Below are 18,304 nucleotides of genomic sequence, written 5' to 3'. Positions count from 1 at the left end.
AGAGAGAGAAAGAGAAAAGGGGAAGAAAGGAAAAGACATACCATTTCCTAGGTTTACTGTTTAGTCCTTCCAGAGGAAAATGAATGCATGGAAAAGTTTAAAAGTGGCCAATTTGCTCCTTATTTGCAATAGTACAAAAAGATTTGGACTTAGAAAAATTTGAAAGAGATTAGAAAAATAACATTTGATGTTAAATGCCCTTTCAAGTGGAGAATTGAACTTTTATTTATCTTCTAGGTGTTTCATGTTTTGTTCTGATGACTTCTAGATTAGACATTTAGAAATGAAAAGGCTGGAATGAATATTTGTGCTTCTATCCCAATTTTTTTTTCATAGATGAGGGAATTGAGTCTTGGTTAGGTCAAATGACTTTCCCAGGTTTCCCAGGTGACATAGTCAGAAAGGAAAAGGACATGTTTCTACATCCTGGCCAGTGTTCTTGGCACTCTCCCTTCATTATGATCATTTAAAATTAGTTGACCTTTAAGGCAAATTTCTGAGAAAAATTAGTTTTTACATTACACCTTATGTTTTTAATTGGAAGTCCTTTTCTTCAGTAATGATATTGCTGGTAGAATGCTATATTTTTTTGGCCCTAAAACATTATCTAAGTAGTACTTTGGTGATTATATCTCACTAGAGTGGAAGGAATTAGCCTCACCAATTTGGTAGTTAGTAACTTGTAATTTTCTGAATACTCTCTTTTAATTGCATGCTTACATTATGTTAACTGTTTTTGGTAAAGATGCCAAGCAAGAAGATTATTATTTATTTTACTATTTATCATCTTGTGGCGTTGATGGACTGGCAAAATGTATATATATATAGACACAAATGGCTGATAAATAAAATTTTATTTGGAAAATCCACAATATAAAATTTGAAACCCATTTACATTTGTGGAAAGTCCAACATCTTATCAATGTTGCAGTTCAACCTGGGAAAGAATAGCTTGTTGGGTGTAGGTGAACCATCTAGAGTGTTCATTGATTTCCAAGATCACCTTGAGTTGCTGGGGTCAAAGGAAAAATAGGCAACAAACTATATTCAAGGATCCAAGAAAAATCTTGAAGAGTCCCCATCAGTTGTGTAATTTAAGAGCGGAAGTGTGACCTGAACTTATTTCTGGCCCTTGGGTGAGATACTTGCCCTTTTTGCACCAATGTAATTCTGTAAATTAGTATCAACGAATACACAGATTTTATAGTTGGAAAGGACACACCATCAAGATCATTTTGTTGATCTCCCTCCAAGGCAGGAATCCTACATACCCCTGAGTTTGAATCACTTTCAATCATGGGGAAATCACTACCTCCCAAAGAAGTTGTGCCTTATTTTCTGCAGAAACTTTCCTCTTGGTAACTTTGCCTTGTTACTGCTGCCTTCTGCCCTCTGTAGTTAAAACACAGTTAAACCCTCTCCATATGACAGCCCTGCAGTTATGTCCCCCTTGGATGTTCATCCTTCTGGAATTTTCTCTCCCTGTCTCTTTCTTCCATCATCTAAGTTCCTCATGGGAAATGAGATTCTTTCCCCTGCCTTTTGTCTGGACTAAGTGCCTCTTTTAAAATGTGCTATTTTAGGAGGCTGTGCACTCTCCCCCATGACAGACAAGAAGAACGCTTTGAGTTCCTCTTATTGTCCTTAGCCATGTAACAGTGATTCGTGGTTTCACTTTATTTCTGGACAGTTGTAGCCACTAGACACAACCTTTGCCCTCAAACACCGCATTCACTTTGCACAAGCTTGCTGACCTCACACCTAAGTCAGCTTTTCTTGAACCCTCATCTGAACAAACAAACATTCATTCTGATCTGCGGATATCCCTTGCGGCGTCAGGAAGGGCCGGCTTGAGCAGTGCCGGCTCAGAGAGCTCGCCACCACCGCTACAGATTTGGTTTCCCTTTTCTCCTGATGTTAAGTAAGACAAAAAACCAATTCCTTCTAATCTCTTAGACAATGCAAAGGGTTCCAGACTCTATTCCAGGAAGTTGGTTTCAACAAGCTAACAAAGAGACCATCGAGACCAGAAAGGAGGCTAGGAATACGGACCAGGAGGTGGCATTCAGGTAACCCCCAGGGGGGACGGCGGGGAGCTGGCTCTGCCGAGGGTGGGAATGCGCCACGGCAGCCAGGAGAGACGGCCAGAGGCTGTGCGCCCCGGCGTGGACGCGCGCGGGAGTTCAGGCCGGAGAATGTGTCACCACGTGCTGCAGGGAGGCGGGGACAGAGCCTCCAGTTATCAGTAAAGAGCGCAGGGCAGGATCTCGGAGTTTTACAGCGGACTTGCCTGGGATAGTGTTAGAGAGAGAGAGAGAGAGAGAGAGAGAGAGAGAGAGACTCACGTGGACATAAACAGACGGAGAAACAAACAGACGAGGTGAGAGCTTAGCAGGCTAGTTAACCTACTAGCTTGCCATTGCAGAGAAGAGATCTGGGAGAGGGAGGGTCCCGTTTAGACACTCAAACCCCAGGACACCGGAGGGGCCATTTCCTGCAGCTTCCTGGGGGCTACACGTCTCACCCCTTCTAAGTTTGCTGTGAGGGAATTAAGCAGAAAGAAAGAAGAGGAGGTAGGGTTCTACAGCCCATGTACTTTAAGTTCTTCCTAAGAAGTGGCGCGGTGTAGGGCTTTCTATCCGGAAAGAGCATGTGTCATCACACTGCACGCTAATCCTGGGACGTTTGCGAACCCGGCTCCGGGGCAGTTGGCCCCATGCCCGGCCGGGCGTTCGAGGGCTCAGGCCTCGCAGTGCTCCCGGGGACGGCCGGCGGTAGCCGGGTGGCCTTTATCTCTGTCCCCCTTTGTCCTCTTTATCTCAGGCTCTCCAGGAGGCCCGGGGGCCCGCTCTGTCTATCGCTCCCCACCCCCAGCGGCACCGCCACTTCAATGCCCGGCAGGTCGCGGGCTGCTGCTCTTTCGAAGGCGGCGGAGGACCAAGGGCGCCCCGCGCCACCGCTGACTCGGACCGGCGCCGACGCCTGACCCGCGCCCTTGGGCACCGACTCGGGTGCGCCCGGCGCTTCCCTGTGCGCTCCAGTCCGTTTCAGGCCCGCGAGGGGCAGCCCCGGCCAGGATGGCCCCGGGCCGGGCGGTGGCTGGGCTCTTGCTCCTGGCGGCCGCCGGCCTCGGAGGGGAGGCGGCGGGGCCCGCGCTCGCCTTCAGCGAGGATGTGCTGAGCGTGTTCGGCGCGAACCTGAGCCTGTCGGCGGCGCAGCTCGGGCGCTTGTTGGAGCAGCTGGGAGCCGCCCCTGTGGAGGGCGACCCCGAGCCCGGGCAGCTGCACTTCAACCAGGTAGGGCGTGGGCCCGGCCGCCCTTCCCCGCCGGGGTTTCCGGAGACGTCCATTTGCCCAGGAACGCTGTTTAATGGGGAAAAGTGCTGGAGAAAGAATTTCGTTACGTTTCTCCAGTGTGAGGCGGGTCCTGCTTTTCACTAGACCTGGCTCTCTGGCCGGGGTTAAAGTGCTGGCGGTGACGAGGAAGCCAGAAATTGCAGTTTTATGCCCGATGAACTGAGTCCTCAGACGCTTGTGGTTATAAGGTTTTATGCAAAAGTTTATGAAGTAGTCGAGAGCGGGAAGCATCTTAGATAGGAATGGCGTTTTAGATAGGAATGGCGTCCTGAAGTCTTCCCGGCAGAGACAGTGGCTCACAGGCCACCCTCGTTAACAGTAGCTCGGTGGGTAACGACTGCTATCGAGATGTAATGTAGTTGTGTCTTTCTGGTGTACGTTACCCGAGGCATTTGGGTCTGAAGGGCCTACTGTATAGAGATAGGGAGGCCGAGGGGGGCCCTGAGACCAAGATCAAGCATCCAGTCGGTGGGTCGAACTGGGTTTAAAGCCATAGCTTTTAGTCATCTGTCAGGTCAAGGGTTTGATTCGAATTTTCATTCATTCATTCAAAAACGAACAAACAAACCTATCTTAGGACATATTCACAGTATTATACAGGCATTTGGTAATTCCTAAAATTTAAGGGTCACCATGAGTTACCTAGGAGCAATTAAGACCATACCTGCTAGTAAACTGCAAAAAGGATGATATTATAGATTCTTCGTTATTTCCGTCATAAATATTCTATGATTATTTCTTAAAATTGTGAAGTAAGCGAAGTGTGCTTTTGGCATCCTCCCCCAAACTTCTCTCTACTTTTAAAAAACTGTTTACTCAGTGCTTTGATTTTTTTTTTTCCTTCTGCTCTGGTTCCAGTGACAACTGATGATGAATGGCAGTGTTCAGTATTTTCTGTATTGTCACTTCTGTGTGATATTAGTTTGTGTTACAAAAAGTTTTTGTGGTCCAAGATGCTTGGGAAATGCTGCATACTATACTCCACTCTTGGAAATCTAGCATTTCCCGATGTACTTGACCTTAGATTACAGTTAGGGAAACTTTAATCAGATAAATTCCTTGTTAATAACATTATAGTTTGGCATTCTTTTTGTTAGAAATATCTTACCTCATTTAAAACATGCAATATTCAAGAAGTATAAGGCTCTGATGCCATGAGGGATCAAAGTGACCTCCCTTTGATCTAGAAGGGTTTTGTGGTCCGCTTATGCATGTTCTTTAGTAAACTATAGATCCAGTTCTGGCATGGCATTACAGTTGGTTCAATGTCTAAAAAATGATACATTGGAAAAACTGAAATGACCCCATGTTATACTGATATTTTAGAAAATAAAGCAAACAACTTCCTAAGTATTTTCTGTCGAGCTGCAGTCTCTTCAAGTGGGGGAAACAGCTGACCTGACTAAAGCATTTCTAGGTAGGAGTAGGGGCGGTCATATGCTTGGAAAGAAGCTTGGGGACTTGACTTGCAGCTGCGTATCTGTAGCCCACACATTGTTTTGACTTAAATTATCTCCTTATGTTGCAATGTCTGGAGGTGTTGATGAATTATAAAGGAACAAAAGACCGCTGAGCCACGCAATGTCTGGAGGTGTTGATGAATTATGAAGGGACAATAGACCGCTGAGCCACGCCTTGGCAAAGACACCGGAAAATATACCTAAATAATTTAGGAAAATTGCTTAAGTTTATTAGCAGTATGAGTCCCAGTTTATGAGTAAGTAGGACACCTCAGTAGGTAAATTATAAGTATGTTGACACCTTGTTTCTCACTCTTCTGTTTGCATATTTAACTACCCTCATTATGGCCTCTGTGGGCATCAAAAAGAGATGGGAAGAAGCCCATGGTTTGGAAATAAAGGGAAGCCGTGGAAAATTTATCACTTAATCAGACCTAGCGAACATCTGTTGGATGTTCTAAAAAGTCCTAATGAAAACACCAATCATCAGTTAAATGGTGTCGAATGAAATGCCATTCCAGAAGAATCTATTAATTTGCTGACATTTATTTCTGCTCCAGTAGGAAGTCATCCAGTTTGGAGGAAAATTTAGGGCTGTTAATATCTCCATACCTTAAAGAATGCAATTTTAGTTTCCTTACCTGCAGCAAAGTAGAATAATAATATATGTGAAAAGCTTGATTTTCTGACTTTGCAGAAGGTTGAAAAGATAGAATTAATTTCTTTGGGCCAGGGATTTATTGAATCTTCTATGATATCTGTTTACAGATGACATTGTTCCTTTGGATGAGGGCTTAGGTCAGCTTTTCCCATGTAATAGGACTATTGTACTAAAAATTGAGACAATTTTGGAAGGTCTTCTAGTATTTTTTCAGTGTCCTTAAGTACTATTAAAAGAACTTGTTGCTTTGGGATATCAAAGTGACCTGAGTTCAAACTGGAAACAATAGAATAACTGAGTTTACTGTTTTGCTTCTTATGGTTTCTGAGGGTACAAAGAGCAGGTAGAAGAAGCAACCCAAACAAGTGAGAGGAGGGAGTTCTTTTATCTAAAGGGGTCTCTGGGGCCCATGACTGAGTGTAAGTCTGCTGTATCTCAGGGATTTTCTAAAATACAAAGGGAAGCCCCAGCTGAGTGAATGCCCTGAGTGATTAATTTAGGGGATTTAAGAATGGGCTCAGTGCCACCTTTTGTTTGTTCAGATGTTCCTTTCTCATTCTCCAAGTGGTCTTTTCTCTTAATTTCTCCTTCAGAACACCTCACCTCTAAATGATCACACTAAGCTGCAGTGGAAATGGCTCCATTTAAATAACTCAGTCTCCTGAGGAGGCTTAGTGGGCGTGATGGAGATGTGGGTGTGGGTGTGGCAGGTTGGCATGTGCGGCAACCTTTGTTTCCCACCATCACTCAACCTTAAGACTTTTGCTTCTCTCTCCTAACTTTATTTTTTCATTTGATACGTATCCTGCAGCGCATCTTCTTTTTTTCTTTCACAGGTTGCCTGAACTTTGTTTTTAAATCCCTTTCAATTCACCTTCAATCTTCCTAAAGCAATACTTGGAGTATGCCTCTCTTCTTTCAGATCTCCTCCATGAACTGTCTCTTGGCTGGTGAAATCTAAATATGAAGGCTGACTTCTGAGGCTCTGCACCGCAAGGTTGACCCTGAGACGTTAAGCTGCCTGCCCAGACCTAGCACTCACTCAATTAAATTATTCATTCTTCTATGAAATCACTTATACTTCTACTCAACCACTTTTCTACCTCATCATCTTCCTTGCACCCTTCCTGTTTCCAACTGCAATGTCCTATTTTTCCTTGAATTGCCCTATCAAAATCTTAAATTTTAAAAAAACCCAGCTAAACTCCATAAAACCTTTCTGGGGCATCACAACCACCACTGATTTGCTGTCTTTTTGAATTCTTGAAATTTTTTATTATGCTAACGACACTTAGCTATTCATGTGTTCAACAAATATTTCAAATAACTACTATACTCTGATTAGAGTGGTCCCTTAAAAGTACAAATCTAATCATATTGCTCATTTTATTAAAACAATTAAATGCCTTCAAGATAAACTTTAAACACTTTAATGTGGCTTAAGCCTTTTTATGATCTGATTCCTGTATATTTCTCAAGCTTTATCCTTTGCTATTATTCCAGTCTTCATGGACTGCCGGTAGTTCCTGGTTCGCCATATATGTGTGCTTATGTTTTAGGTATCAGTTTAGACATGACTTCTTCCGAGAAGCCTTTCTTAGCCTGCTCAGGGTTTAGTAGGAGCCCCTTTTTATGTGACCCTATATTAATTGGTGCCTATGAAATCATAACATATTATATATTGCAATTATAATATGGACATAATTTTATACATATTATAAATTTCTGTTTATATGGCTTCTCCTCGACCCCAACACACACACCCAATATGATTTTGAACAGATTGAAGGGATTGATCTGACTCATCTCTCTAGGGGCTAGTGTAGTGCCTGGTACATAACATGTATTCATTATATATATTTTTGAATGAATGAGTGAAGACGGTTTAATATGAGTAAGGCAATTTGAGCCCTCACATGACTTTACAGTTAATAGGTAGACGTATGACATGTGCACGCGTAACTATAATGCACGATAGAAGGATATGTCTGATTAAAGAATTTCAGAGACAATGGAATGGGATCAGGCTTGTGTTTTTGGAAAATTCATCTGCATGAGGGTGTGGAAAGTGTCGGAGTGGGTCCAGAGAGGAGCTGAGGAGGAAACTGCAGTGGTTTGTAGGAGATGTAATGATTGCTTGATCCTGGAGGCCGTCAGGAGGTACATAAAAGCTCTGCCTTCTTCTGGAAGAGCAGCCGTGACTGAAGAGTAGGCAGAAGCCCCAAAGGTAGATATTTTCTACTTCAGTCTTTTGCCTGTAGCAGTCAGTCATTTAACTATTGTTAGATCTTTCCTTTCATTAGTTTATGGCCCAAGGATGCCAGAGGGAGAGGCAGTGAGGTAACTCTTGGCTTATTTCAATGGATGGCCAGGCTACCGGTCTGTAGCAAACAGAAGGGGTGTATGTGTGTGGTCATTACATGCATGTTGTGCGCATAGCTTGTTGTTGCTCAGTGTACTTTTTCTTGGGTTGGGGGGTTAACGGTGCATTAGATGAGGGAGGTTCTGGGAAGCACTGATCATGGAAGGAGGGGAGAAAGAGCATCTCTCTCCCTCTTTTTTTTTTCCTTTATATTCTGAGAAATGGGGGGGTAAATCTTCTAGGAATGCCTTCCAACCTGCTCGTTCAGGTGAGAAACTGGCAGGAAAGGCCGGACCGAAGGGCCAGGTTGTGCTTAGGTCTCCGGTGGCTTTTCCTTCAAGACAGTGGATCTATTTTGATATATTATATCACTCTCATTTAAGTTGACTGTGTACAGTGTGATCATTGTTTCCAGAAGGTTTTAGGAAAATGAGAGACACTCATAATTCATTTAACTGTGACGTCAAGAGCTTAGTTTGCTTTCGTGCCAGGGATGATTGAGACCCATATGAGAAAATACCCTTCATTCTTTCCATCTCTAACTCCCAAACTTGCATCTTTACCCACTACCCTAGGAGTCACATAGACCCTTTTGTCCATAACATAATTATATCTAGGATTTATTGGATTTTTCCTGTGCGACATAACTCTTAACCACTTTATCTGTATTAACGCATTTCAAAATCACAACAATCCTGTGATACAGATACCATTATTAACTTAATTTTACACATGAGAAATATGTGATGCTGAGAGATTAAGTACTTGACCAAAATCACACAGGAAGTGGTAAAACCTCAGGCAGTCCTAAATCCTAGAGTGGATTTTTTGAATTATAGTTTAGAAAATCATACTCTCCCTAGCCAGGGCGACTGTTAATCTCAGATTTTGATCTATGAGTAGAAGTTACAAATCATCAGTCGCTTATGTAGCTCCATTGCTTAGTCATGTTAAGGGAACAGTATTAAGACTACAGAAACTACAATGATGATAACAGGTCCTTGTCCTCAGAGAGCTTATAATCTAATTAAGAAATAAGGTGGAGGGCTTCCCTGGTGGCGCAGTGGTTGGGAGTCCGCCGGCCGATGCAGGGGACGCCGGTTCGTGCCCCGGTCCGGAAGGATCCCACATGCCGCGGAGCGGCTGGGCCCGTGAGCCATGGCCGCTGAGCCTGCGCGTCTGGAGCCTGTACTCCGCAACGGGAGAGGCCACAACAGTGAGAGGCCCGCGTACGGCGAAAAAAAAAAAAGAAAGAAGGTGGAAACTTGTGAAAAGTATGCAAGGCAAACTTCAGTAGTTAAGTAATCACTGAAAGAAATATTACAAGACGTATCACTAGGCTGCTGCCAAACAAATACTTTTGGGAGCCATGTTCTGTGGGAGGCTTCTGGGAAACACCTTGTGGAGGAGTTACAAGTCAGTCAATTCTCCTTTTGGAGGATTTTGCTTGTTTGTTTTGGTTTTTAAAATACTTACTGGATGAACATCTGCTTGTGCCAAATGTGTCTGTGCTGTTAATCACAAGAGGAATTTTCTTGTGGGTTACATGAATTCTCTTTTATAGAATGAAAATTTCTTTAATTCTTTCTTATACAATGAATTTTTCTTGGAGAAAATATTTTGGCAACAATAGTTTTCCTAATTCTGAGTTTCAGAAGTTTTCCTGGAGAAAGGCATATTAATCAGCTTCTTCTTCTATGGATAGACTGCAGGTAATGGGAGAAACATCCATGTCTAGTGTTAAATTTTTCAGTCCTGTTCTCACTTTTACTCTAGAAGAATTCTGCCAATGAATTCACTCTCTCTTCAGGCAGTTTAGAATGTAAGTCCTCCTTTTTTTTTTTTTTTTTTTTTTTTGCGGTACGCGGGCCTCTCACTGTTGTGGCCTCTCCCGTTGCGGAGCACAGGCTCCAGACGCGCAGGCTCAGCGGCCATGGCTCACGGGCCCAGCCGCTCTGCGGCATGTGGGATCTTCCCGGACCGGGGCACGAACCCGTGTCCCCTGCATCAGCAGGCGGACTCTCAACCACTGCGCCACCAGGGAAGCCCAGTCCTCCTTTTTTTAAAAAAAAATTCTGCCATCTTCTCTCTGGCAGATAATCCTTTTTTTTTTTTTTTTTTTTTAACGTGTTAATTATCTTTTTTCTTTTCGCGGTACGCGGGCCTCTCACTGCCGTGGCCTCTCCCGTTGCGGAGCACTTGCGGAGCACAGGCTCCGGACACGCAGGCTCAGCGGCCATGGCTCACGGGCCTAGCCGCTCCGCAGCATGTGGGATCTTCCCAGACCGGGGCATGAACTCGTCTTCCCTGCATCGGCAGGCGGACTCTCAACCACTGTGCCACCAGGGAAGCCCCTCTTTTTTCTTTTTTAATTGACGTATAGTTGATGTGCAGTATTATATAAGTTACAGGTGTACAATACAGTGATTCACAACTTTTAAAGATTATACTCTATTTATAGTTATTATAAAATATTGGCTGTATTTCCTGTGTTGTACAATACATCCTTGTAGCTTATTTTATACATAATAGTTTGTTCCTCTTAATCCTGTAAGTCCTTTTTCATGCCTGTGAAGCAGCTGCATTGCTGACTGCACAACACTGCAGAAAGCGGACTGTGCATCGGTGCTAGGGAATGAGTTGAAGCAATGAGGGAAGAGTAGGTGAGCAGATTACTTTAACAGAATTACTAACCCTAACAGAGGTACTAACTCTAACAGAATTACTAACTCTTAGAATCTCATTGCTGCTAGATGGGAGTTTGAGCTCTCACACAGTTACCAGGAGAGGGAGTGGTAAACTTTTCCCCTTCATTGAGATAGATCTTTATTTCTCTCTAGAGGTATTCAAAGTAGAGTAGCTGGGTGGGAGATTTTCAGCTTCTATGCTTTCCATGGTTCACACCATCTCTCTGTTTCCAGGTGATGCCCACATTGGGAGATGTTGATGGTCAGGGACTTTTTTTCCCCATCATAAAAACCCATTGCTTCTCAACTATGACTGCAGTTTAAGAGTTTTTTCTTTAAATTCAATATACATTTGAAACCTCTATGTTAAATTTCTTTTGGTGGTAGTAGAGGTCGGGGGTGGAAAATAGGAATGTAAATAGGCATGGAAAACAGGCCTGAAGTTGAGAAGGAATGGCATTCCTCAGGGTAAAGAAAAGCAACCCCCTAATGAGGGTAGCCTGATGTGATTGGTAACAAGAGTTTGCCAGTTATTTGGATTCACAGTGGCATGTCCTCAAGCGACTGTCCATATTACTAAGTGCACACAGTTAATATTAGGATCATTTACAATGCAATTTATTTAAAAAAAAAGAATGTTACTAAACTCTAGACAACCTAAGAAACTTGTAGTTTTCAGAGAGTGTTCCCATTTCCAACTTCAGATGATGGTAGGATTCCTGTTTGTAATTGAAACTAATTAATTTATTCTCAAACTATTCCCAGTTGTCTGTTTCAGGAGCCAAATGGGTTTGCCGAGCCTTGAGGTTTATTTTATAAAGAAATGAAACTATCACTGAATTACCTTTGTGATGATGGGATGTGGGAACATAGAAAATCTTCAGAATGGAGCCTTGTTTAGTTTGGTTTCTGTCTCCTTCCAAAAGTCCTCTGTTGTTTTTCTTGGCCTGAAGCTTAAGGAGAACAAAAACAAAAATCTGTGAATCTAGATCAAAGGTGTTAACCTGAAAAGTAGTATTATGCCTTTGAAGTCCAAATATTTAATACCTTGACTTTTTTTATACTTAACTAAATAGTTAGAGAAATAAAAAAACCAAGTGAGCATTGATAAGGCCTCTAAGACTTTAGTTCTGTTTTAGTTCTATTTTTGAACCTATTCAAAAATAATACACTTGTCATTGGTATATTCAATGGGCTTCTTAGGTCTCTAACTGTAGTAGGAATACAACATAATGGTTAACAATTTGTCCTTGGGGTTTAAACAGACCTGTGCTGAAATTCTAATCACTTATTAGCTGGGAATCACAGACAAATGACTTAGCCTCTTTAATCCTCAGTTTTCACGTCTTTGAATTGAAAAAATGAACCTTACTCATAGGATGGTTGTGAACGAAAATATAAGAACAATAATAATAATTACTGAGTATCGCTGTATTTTAGGCACTTCTATATTTACTACTATGTGTCTTACATGTAGTAACTCAAACAATCTGTTTTTTCCCATTACCTGTATTACTTAAAAAAATAATAACAAGAAAGACAATGCATGTAAAATACTTAGCATCATGCCTGGCTCAAACTGTATGCTCAATGCATAGTTATTATATTATAATACTGTATTAGTTGATATAGCTTAACAATAGCTTAACTACCCTTAACAAAATTGTCTTTCACTGGAGGCCTGAGCACCTTAGGGTTACTCAACTTTGAGGAAAGCAAGGCTATAAAAAGACAGTAAGGATTAATGAAATAAAAAGTTCAGTGAGAAATACATCCGTCCAGTGACTTTGGTTTCAGTGGTGACTCATCTTGAGAAAGGCTTTTACCATTTGTCTCTTCCTCCCTTTCATCAAGCACTAGTAATAAACTCCTGAAAAATGTGAACTCCTGAAAATGTAAACCTTAGGTCCTCCCAGAGGACTTCTGAGGCTATATTTAGGAGTTGGCTTTGTTTTATTATTTTTGTCCAAATTTTACATCAATACTGAAATGTGAATGATTGGAAATCCATATTATACTTGTAGAAATTGATGTAATTGTGCTTTTTTTTTTTTTTTTTTTTTAATTGCGGTACGCGGGCCTCTCACTGTTGTGGCCTCTCCCGTTGCGGAGCAACAGGCTCCGGACGCGCAGGCTCAGCGGCCATGGCTCACGGGCCCAGCCGCTCCGCGGCATGTGGGATCTTCCCAGACCGGGGCACGAACCCGTGTCCCCTGCATTGGCAGGCGGACTCTCAACCACTGCGCCACCAGGGAAGCCCTGTAATTGTGCTTTTAAATTTAGATTTACCTCAGGACCTCTGTATGGGTTTTGCAGGCCAGAAGAACCCAGGGTCCTCCACATTCAGCTGTGACCTTATTAGTTGGGAGGCAGGTAAGAGGACAGGAGCCACTTTGGTCTGACTATGATAAGTCAGGGATGTGTCTCTTCAGGGACAGGGAAAGAGAAGTTAGTCCAAACTTAAAACGAGAGAGGTAAAATCAGTAAGATGATTCTGAGTTGGGTAACAGATCCTGCTTTAAATGAATATTGAACACATATGCTAGAAAACACATGGACCCTTCTGTTAAGGGATGCACCCTACTGATGATACCAGGTACTTGAGTTTGAATATCAAATCATGATGCTCTGCAGTTTTCTTTAGGAGCAGGGATCTCAGAATTCATGTATATTCTTTGGTTACTTTACCTACACATCTTTTGAGAAAGTCTAGACACTGGCTCTGTCCCTAATCTTGGGATGAATGCCCTTTAAGTAAATGTTCAGGTAGGACCTTCACTCCAGCAGAGGGAGCAGGTCCTATCCTAATAGTAGTGATAGTTAACATTTATGGAGTACTTATCATGTACCAGGCATTGTGCTCAGTACCTTCTTATATACCATCCCATTAAGCCTCTTAATCTCACAGGGTGAGTACTCTAGGTATTCCCATGAGGAAACCCAGTCTCAGCGAGGTTGAATACCTCCCTCAGAGTCATAGCTCAGAAGTGGCAGAGTGAGGATTCCAGTCCAGAGTGACTAGACTTCAAAACCCAGGCTGTCTCTCCACTGTTGCTCCACATATACCGAAGAATATCCTCCCACGGAGGGGCTGGTTTATTTTCCAAAAATCTTAGTGCCTCAGATGTCATCCAAGTGCCTCGGTGTCAGAGTAGAACTGATGCTAGTTTCCTGAAGCCACTGGGAACAGTACAATCATTGAAAGCAGGAAGGTATGTTCTGCTGAGATTTCTTTTGTTTCAGGAAAACAAGAAAAAAAATTATTATTACTATTTTTCCTGCTGGAGCTGTCTCTGCAATAGTGAGGTCTAGCTCTAAAACAAGATTATTAATTTCTTCACAAGCTATTTTTCAACCTTGCAATGTTATTTCCTGATCATTGACATTTGATACTCCAAACAGTGTTGTGTGAGAGAATTGGGACATAGCAGTTTCCCCAGAAACTGAGGCACAAAGAAGTCTTTGGCAGAAGTCACCAGGTGCAAATTTGACTGGGAGAACAGAGGTGCCAATTTTGAATCCTCAGTTCTCCATTGTGCTGGTTTTAGGCAGGTGCTGCCTTAGCGTGGCCCCTGTGCTATGAATCCCCTGAATATCCCATGGTCTTCGTGCCTTACTTTCTTTATATAACTGGGTGGTGGACATGTATGAAGTCTATTCCATTATCTCACCTTCCAGACACTCCTCAGCACATTGCGGTATGGCTCTGTCCCCAATACGTCCTTAAAATTGCTCTATAGGACGTCACCCAGACCTTCTTATTGCTAAATACAATGAGAGATTCTCAGGCTTTACCTCTGTGTTAATTTTGACAGTGTTGAACACATCCTACTTGACACACATCCTCTCCTTGCCCACAGCTGTGTCTACCTTGGTTTGGTTTTCTTACCTCTCTGGCTGCTTCTTTTCAATTTCAGTGTCTTTTGCTCATCCTTTAAATATCGGTGTTCCTTGGGGTTCTATCCTAAGCACTCTTCCTTCTGATTTTGCACACTCTCTCTGTGCAACCTCAGTCGCTCCTCTGGCTGCAGTTATCACCTGTCTGTGGGTGCTTTCTGCTTAGGTTGGCTTGGTTCACATTCCTCTCCTGAGGCTTAGCCATGCACATCCTGGTTGCCGACTGATGTCTAACTCTCTCCCCTCTCCAACTCAGCAGGTCTAAACCTGTCCCACATGGAACTCATCAACTCCATCCTTTCTCCATCAACACCTTCTGGTACAGTAAGTCCCCTACATACAAATGAGTACTATTCCAGGAGCACGTTTGTAAGTCTAATTTGTTCGTAAGTCCAATAGAGTTAGCCTAGGTACCCAAGTAACACAATCGGCTATATAGTATACTTTTCACACAAATAATACATAAAAAAACCAACAAACACACAAAATAAAGAAAACATTTTTAATCTGACAGTACCTTGAAAAATACAGTAGTACAGTACAACAGCTGGCATCAGGGGCTGGCATCCAGTGAACAGGCAAGAAGAGTCACTGACTGGAGGAGAGAGAGGAGGTGGGAGATGGTAGAGCTGAAGGATCGTCAGCAACAGGAGACGGAGGGCAAGCTGCAATTTCACTCACGCCTGACACTGAGGCCTCAGGTTCTGGTTCCTTGTTGGATTCAACTCTATCTACCCTCTTGAAAAAGCGATCCAGTGATGTCTGGGTAGTAGCTCTTTTTTTCTCGTCATTGATGACATGGTAGCACTGGATTGCATTTTGAACGGCTGCTGCAACCTTTGTGCACCATTCTAAGTTTGGGTCCTGTGCCTTAAAAACTAACAGTGCCTCCTCAAATAAAGAAAATCCCTTTCCCATTTCCCGTGTTGTGAATCTCTTCGGTTCTTCAGTTACTTCTTCCTCTCATCTCTCTTTGTCCTTTCTCTGGGCCTCCAGTTCCGTCAGGTCTTCATTAGTAAGCTCCTTGTGTTGCACAGCAGGGAGTTCAGTGTTATTAGAATGCGCAACATCTACCATCTTGTAGCCTCACTCCACTCTCTCAATTATTTTCACTTTTGTTTTCATCGTCATCGCTTGGCGCTTCTTAGCAGCACCAGCTACATCACCGCTGCTTTTATGCTTGCTTCTGGACATCCTGGGCTTGAAATAAGGATACTGTACTACTGTACTCTATACAGTACTGTACAGTAAAGTACACAAAAGCACAACCACTTGTAGAGGATGCACGCACATGACAATGTACGCCAGACACGTGAACTAACTTATGTGATTGGACATGCGAATGCACTTGCGCATCTTTGAAAGTTCGCAACTTGAAGGTTCGTATGTAGAGGACTTATTGTAATCCTGTCTTGTCAGTCTCATTGATCAGTGTCACCATCCACTCCGCTGACTAAGCTGAAAAACGGGATGTTATTCTTGAGTCCTCTCTATCTCTACTTCCCATTTCAAACGCGCATAAGTCGTGTCACAGATGCTTAAGTGCTGCTTACTTAATATCTCTAAATTCCACTGTTCTCTTTAGTGTAGGGGGGATCATTTTATCTACTTTATGGGATTGTTGTGAGATTTAATTAGATACAGATCTTGCATTCTGTTTGTGCCTGGTGTTATGCTGCCCATGGCATTCCGTGCTGCCCTGTGTCCTATCTTTCACATTGCTGCCAGATTTATATCCCAATTACGTGAAACTGATCATTTCACCATCTTCAAATGGCTTCTAATTACTGTTAGAATAAAATCTAAACTTCTTGCCTGGTATTTAAGGCCCTGCAGTGCCTACCCTTACCCCCCATATTTCTCCAACTTTATTTCTCCTTTTTTCTTCACATCTCATCTTAGATGTTGTTTTCTCCAGGAATCCTTGGACAATCCCATTCCTTTAGGGTAGGTTAGTTATTCTGTCTTCTTCACATTCATGGATCCTACCCTAGCACTTACTGAGCCATACTGTAATTACTATTTTAAAAAAATCTGAACCCTGTACTAGTCTGTGATATCTATTGTGAGGTTAGGGACTGGGTTTATCTCAGTCACCTTCTTTATTCCTGTAACTAGCATAGTGTCTAGCATATAGTAGGTATTCAGGAAATATTTGTTAAATGAATGAATAACTTCAACCTTTTACAAGAAATTTTACACCAATATAACTTTTAAAATTATTTCAGTCAACCTAGATGTCTCATTTAGTTCAAAGTAAGCCAGCAATCCATTTATTTGATGCAGACGCATTAATAAAAAAATAGTAGAAAAGAAATAGTATGTTAAAATTGAACCTGTGTGTCATATCAGCAGAAGGAGATAATTAAGTTTTTATTCCTTCTAATTTCTGAAATTTTTAGAGTTCTTTGGTCATAATTTAGACTCAGATTTTCTCCATAGCCCATAGCTGTAATTTTTATGGCAACTTGGAAACATTGATGTCAGTATTAGTTTATTTGTAGTATCAGGGCTCTACTGAATTGATGCCGGGTAAGTTTTATAGAATGAACAAGGCAACTTGTGACTAGAAAATTTGATTCTTCAGAGTTCCTAGTAAATAAGTCTCAGGTTATCAATTTGTATTTCACAGAATTATATTCAGTCACTATGTGCTAGTTTCTAATCTTCTTTCATTCCCTGCGCTTTCCTTAATCTGTCATGTTAGTGATTGTTATAAGTTGAGTGACTTATGTGTCTGAAGCTTGCTAGGAGTTGAGGAAGATATGAAATAATACATCCTTCCTCTCTAGATGTTCATGATCTTATTAAAGAGATATCCACTTTCACGAGCAGATGGTAATACGAGGAAGCACACGGTAAGTGCTAAACATGTAAATCCTATGGGTAGGGGAATCTGGAGAGCATAGCAATATTAAGTAGAGGCAGTGGGGCCAAATATAGGACAGACAGAAGTGGATACTTTGAGAGGAGGTATCTCAGAATTCTAGGTAGGGCTCATGGGGCATGCAAAGTCAGAGTGAAGGTAAAATACAAGGCATTGGAACTGCTTGGTTAAAACAGAGAGTTTAAGGATGCTTTGGTGGAGGGCAAAAGGAGGAAGGAAGGTTGGGGACAGATAATTCTTCAGTGTTAGGTCTTTAGACTCTTGGCAGAAGGAAAGATTTTTTTTGGCGTGTGTGTTGGGGGCCAGTTTGAGCAGAAGATTGACAACGGCAATATTTCAGTAGAAATAGTCTTGTGTGTGGGGTGAGTAAGGATAAACAAGATGAGACATGTATTGGGTAAGGTTAGTTAGAAGTTCCCAACTTGTCAGTTAAATGCAAGGGCCCATCTGTCATTCTTATGCTCTAGGCCAAACCTGTTGGTCTCAGGACCCTTTTTTACTCTTAAAAATTATTGAGGACCCCAATATACTAAAGTACATGTGGTTTATATCTATTGATATCTACCATTATAGAAATTAATGTTAAGAAAAATTTAAAATATTTGTTTAACATGTAAAAAATAACAGTAATAAGGCCATGTCACGTTAACCTTGTTTTTCAAATGAAAAATAACTGTATTTACCATGACAAGAAATTAGTGAGGAGAATGGCATTGTCTTACATTTTTGCAAATCTCTAATGTCTGGCTTAGTAGAAGATAGTTGAATTCTCATATGTGCTTCTGTGTTCCATCTGTTGTGACATGTCATTTAGCCTCTGGAATATCCATTGTTCACTCATGAAAGAATGAGAGTGAAAAAGGAAAATGCAGTTTTAGAATTATTATGAAAATCATGTTGACCTTGCATTTTCTCTGGCAGAGTCTTGGTAACCCCTGGGCGGGGCGGGGGGGTGTCCTTGGACTGCACTTTGAGAACCACTGTGCCAAAGGGT

General features: G+C 42.1%; 1 protein-coding gene across 1 annotated transcript in view; it reads left to right on the top strand.

Annotated features, from left to right (window-relative positions):
• The first annotated feature begins 2,223 nt into the window (after window positions 1-2,223).
• Window positions 2,224-18,304, top strand: part of SLC39A8 (solute carrier family 39 member 8) — a 72,728-nt gene continuing 56,647 nt past the window's right edge. Inside the window, exons 1-2 of the mRNA XM_004263569.3 lie at window positions 2,224-2,380; window positions 2,824-3,296. Coding sequence (XP_004263617.2) covers window positions 3,078-3,296 — 219 coding nt within the window. The 5' untranslated portion in view covers window positions 2,224-2,380; window positions 2,824-3,077. The remainder of the gene's footprint in view (window positions 2,381-2,823; window positions 3,297-18,304) is intronic.

The sequence above is a fragment of the Orcinus orca genome, chromosome 4 (assembly GCF_937001465.1).
Source record: "Orcinus orca chromosome 4, mOrcOrc1.1, whole genome shotgun sequence".
Lineage (NCBI taxonomy): Eukaryota > Metazoa > Chordata > Mammalia > Artiodactyla > Delphinidae > Orcinus > Orcinus orca.
This window is presented reverse-complemented; position numbering and strand designations above follow the sequence as displayed.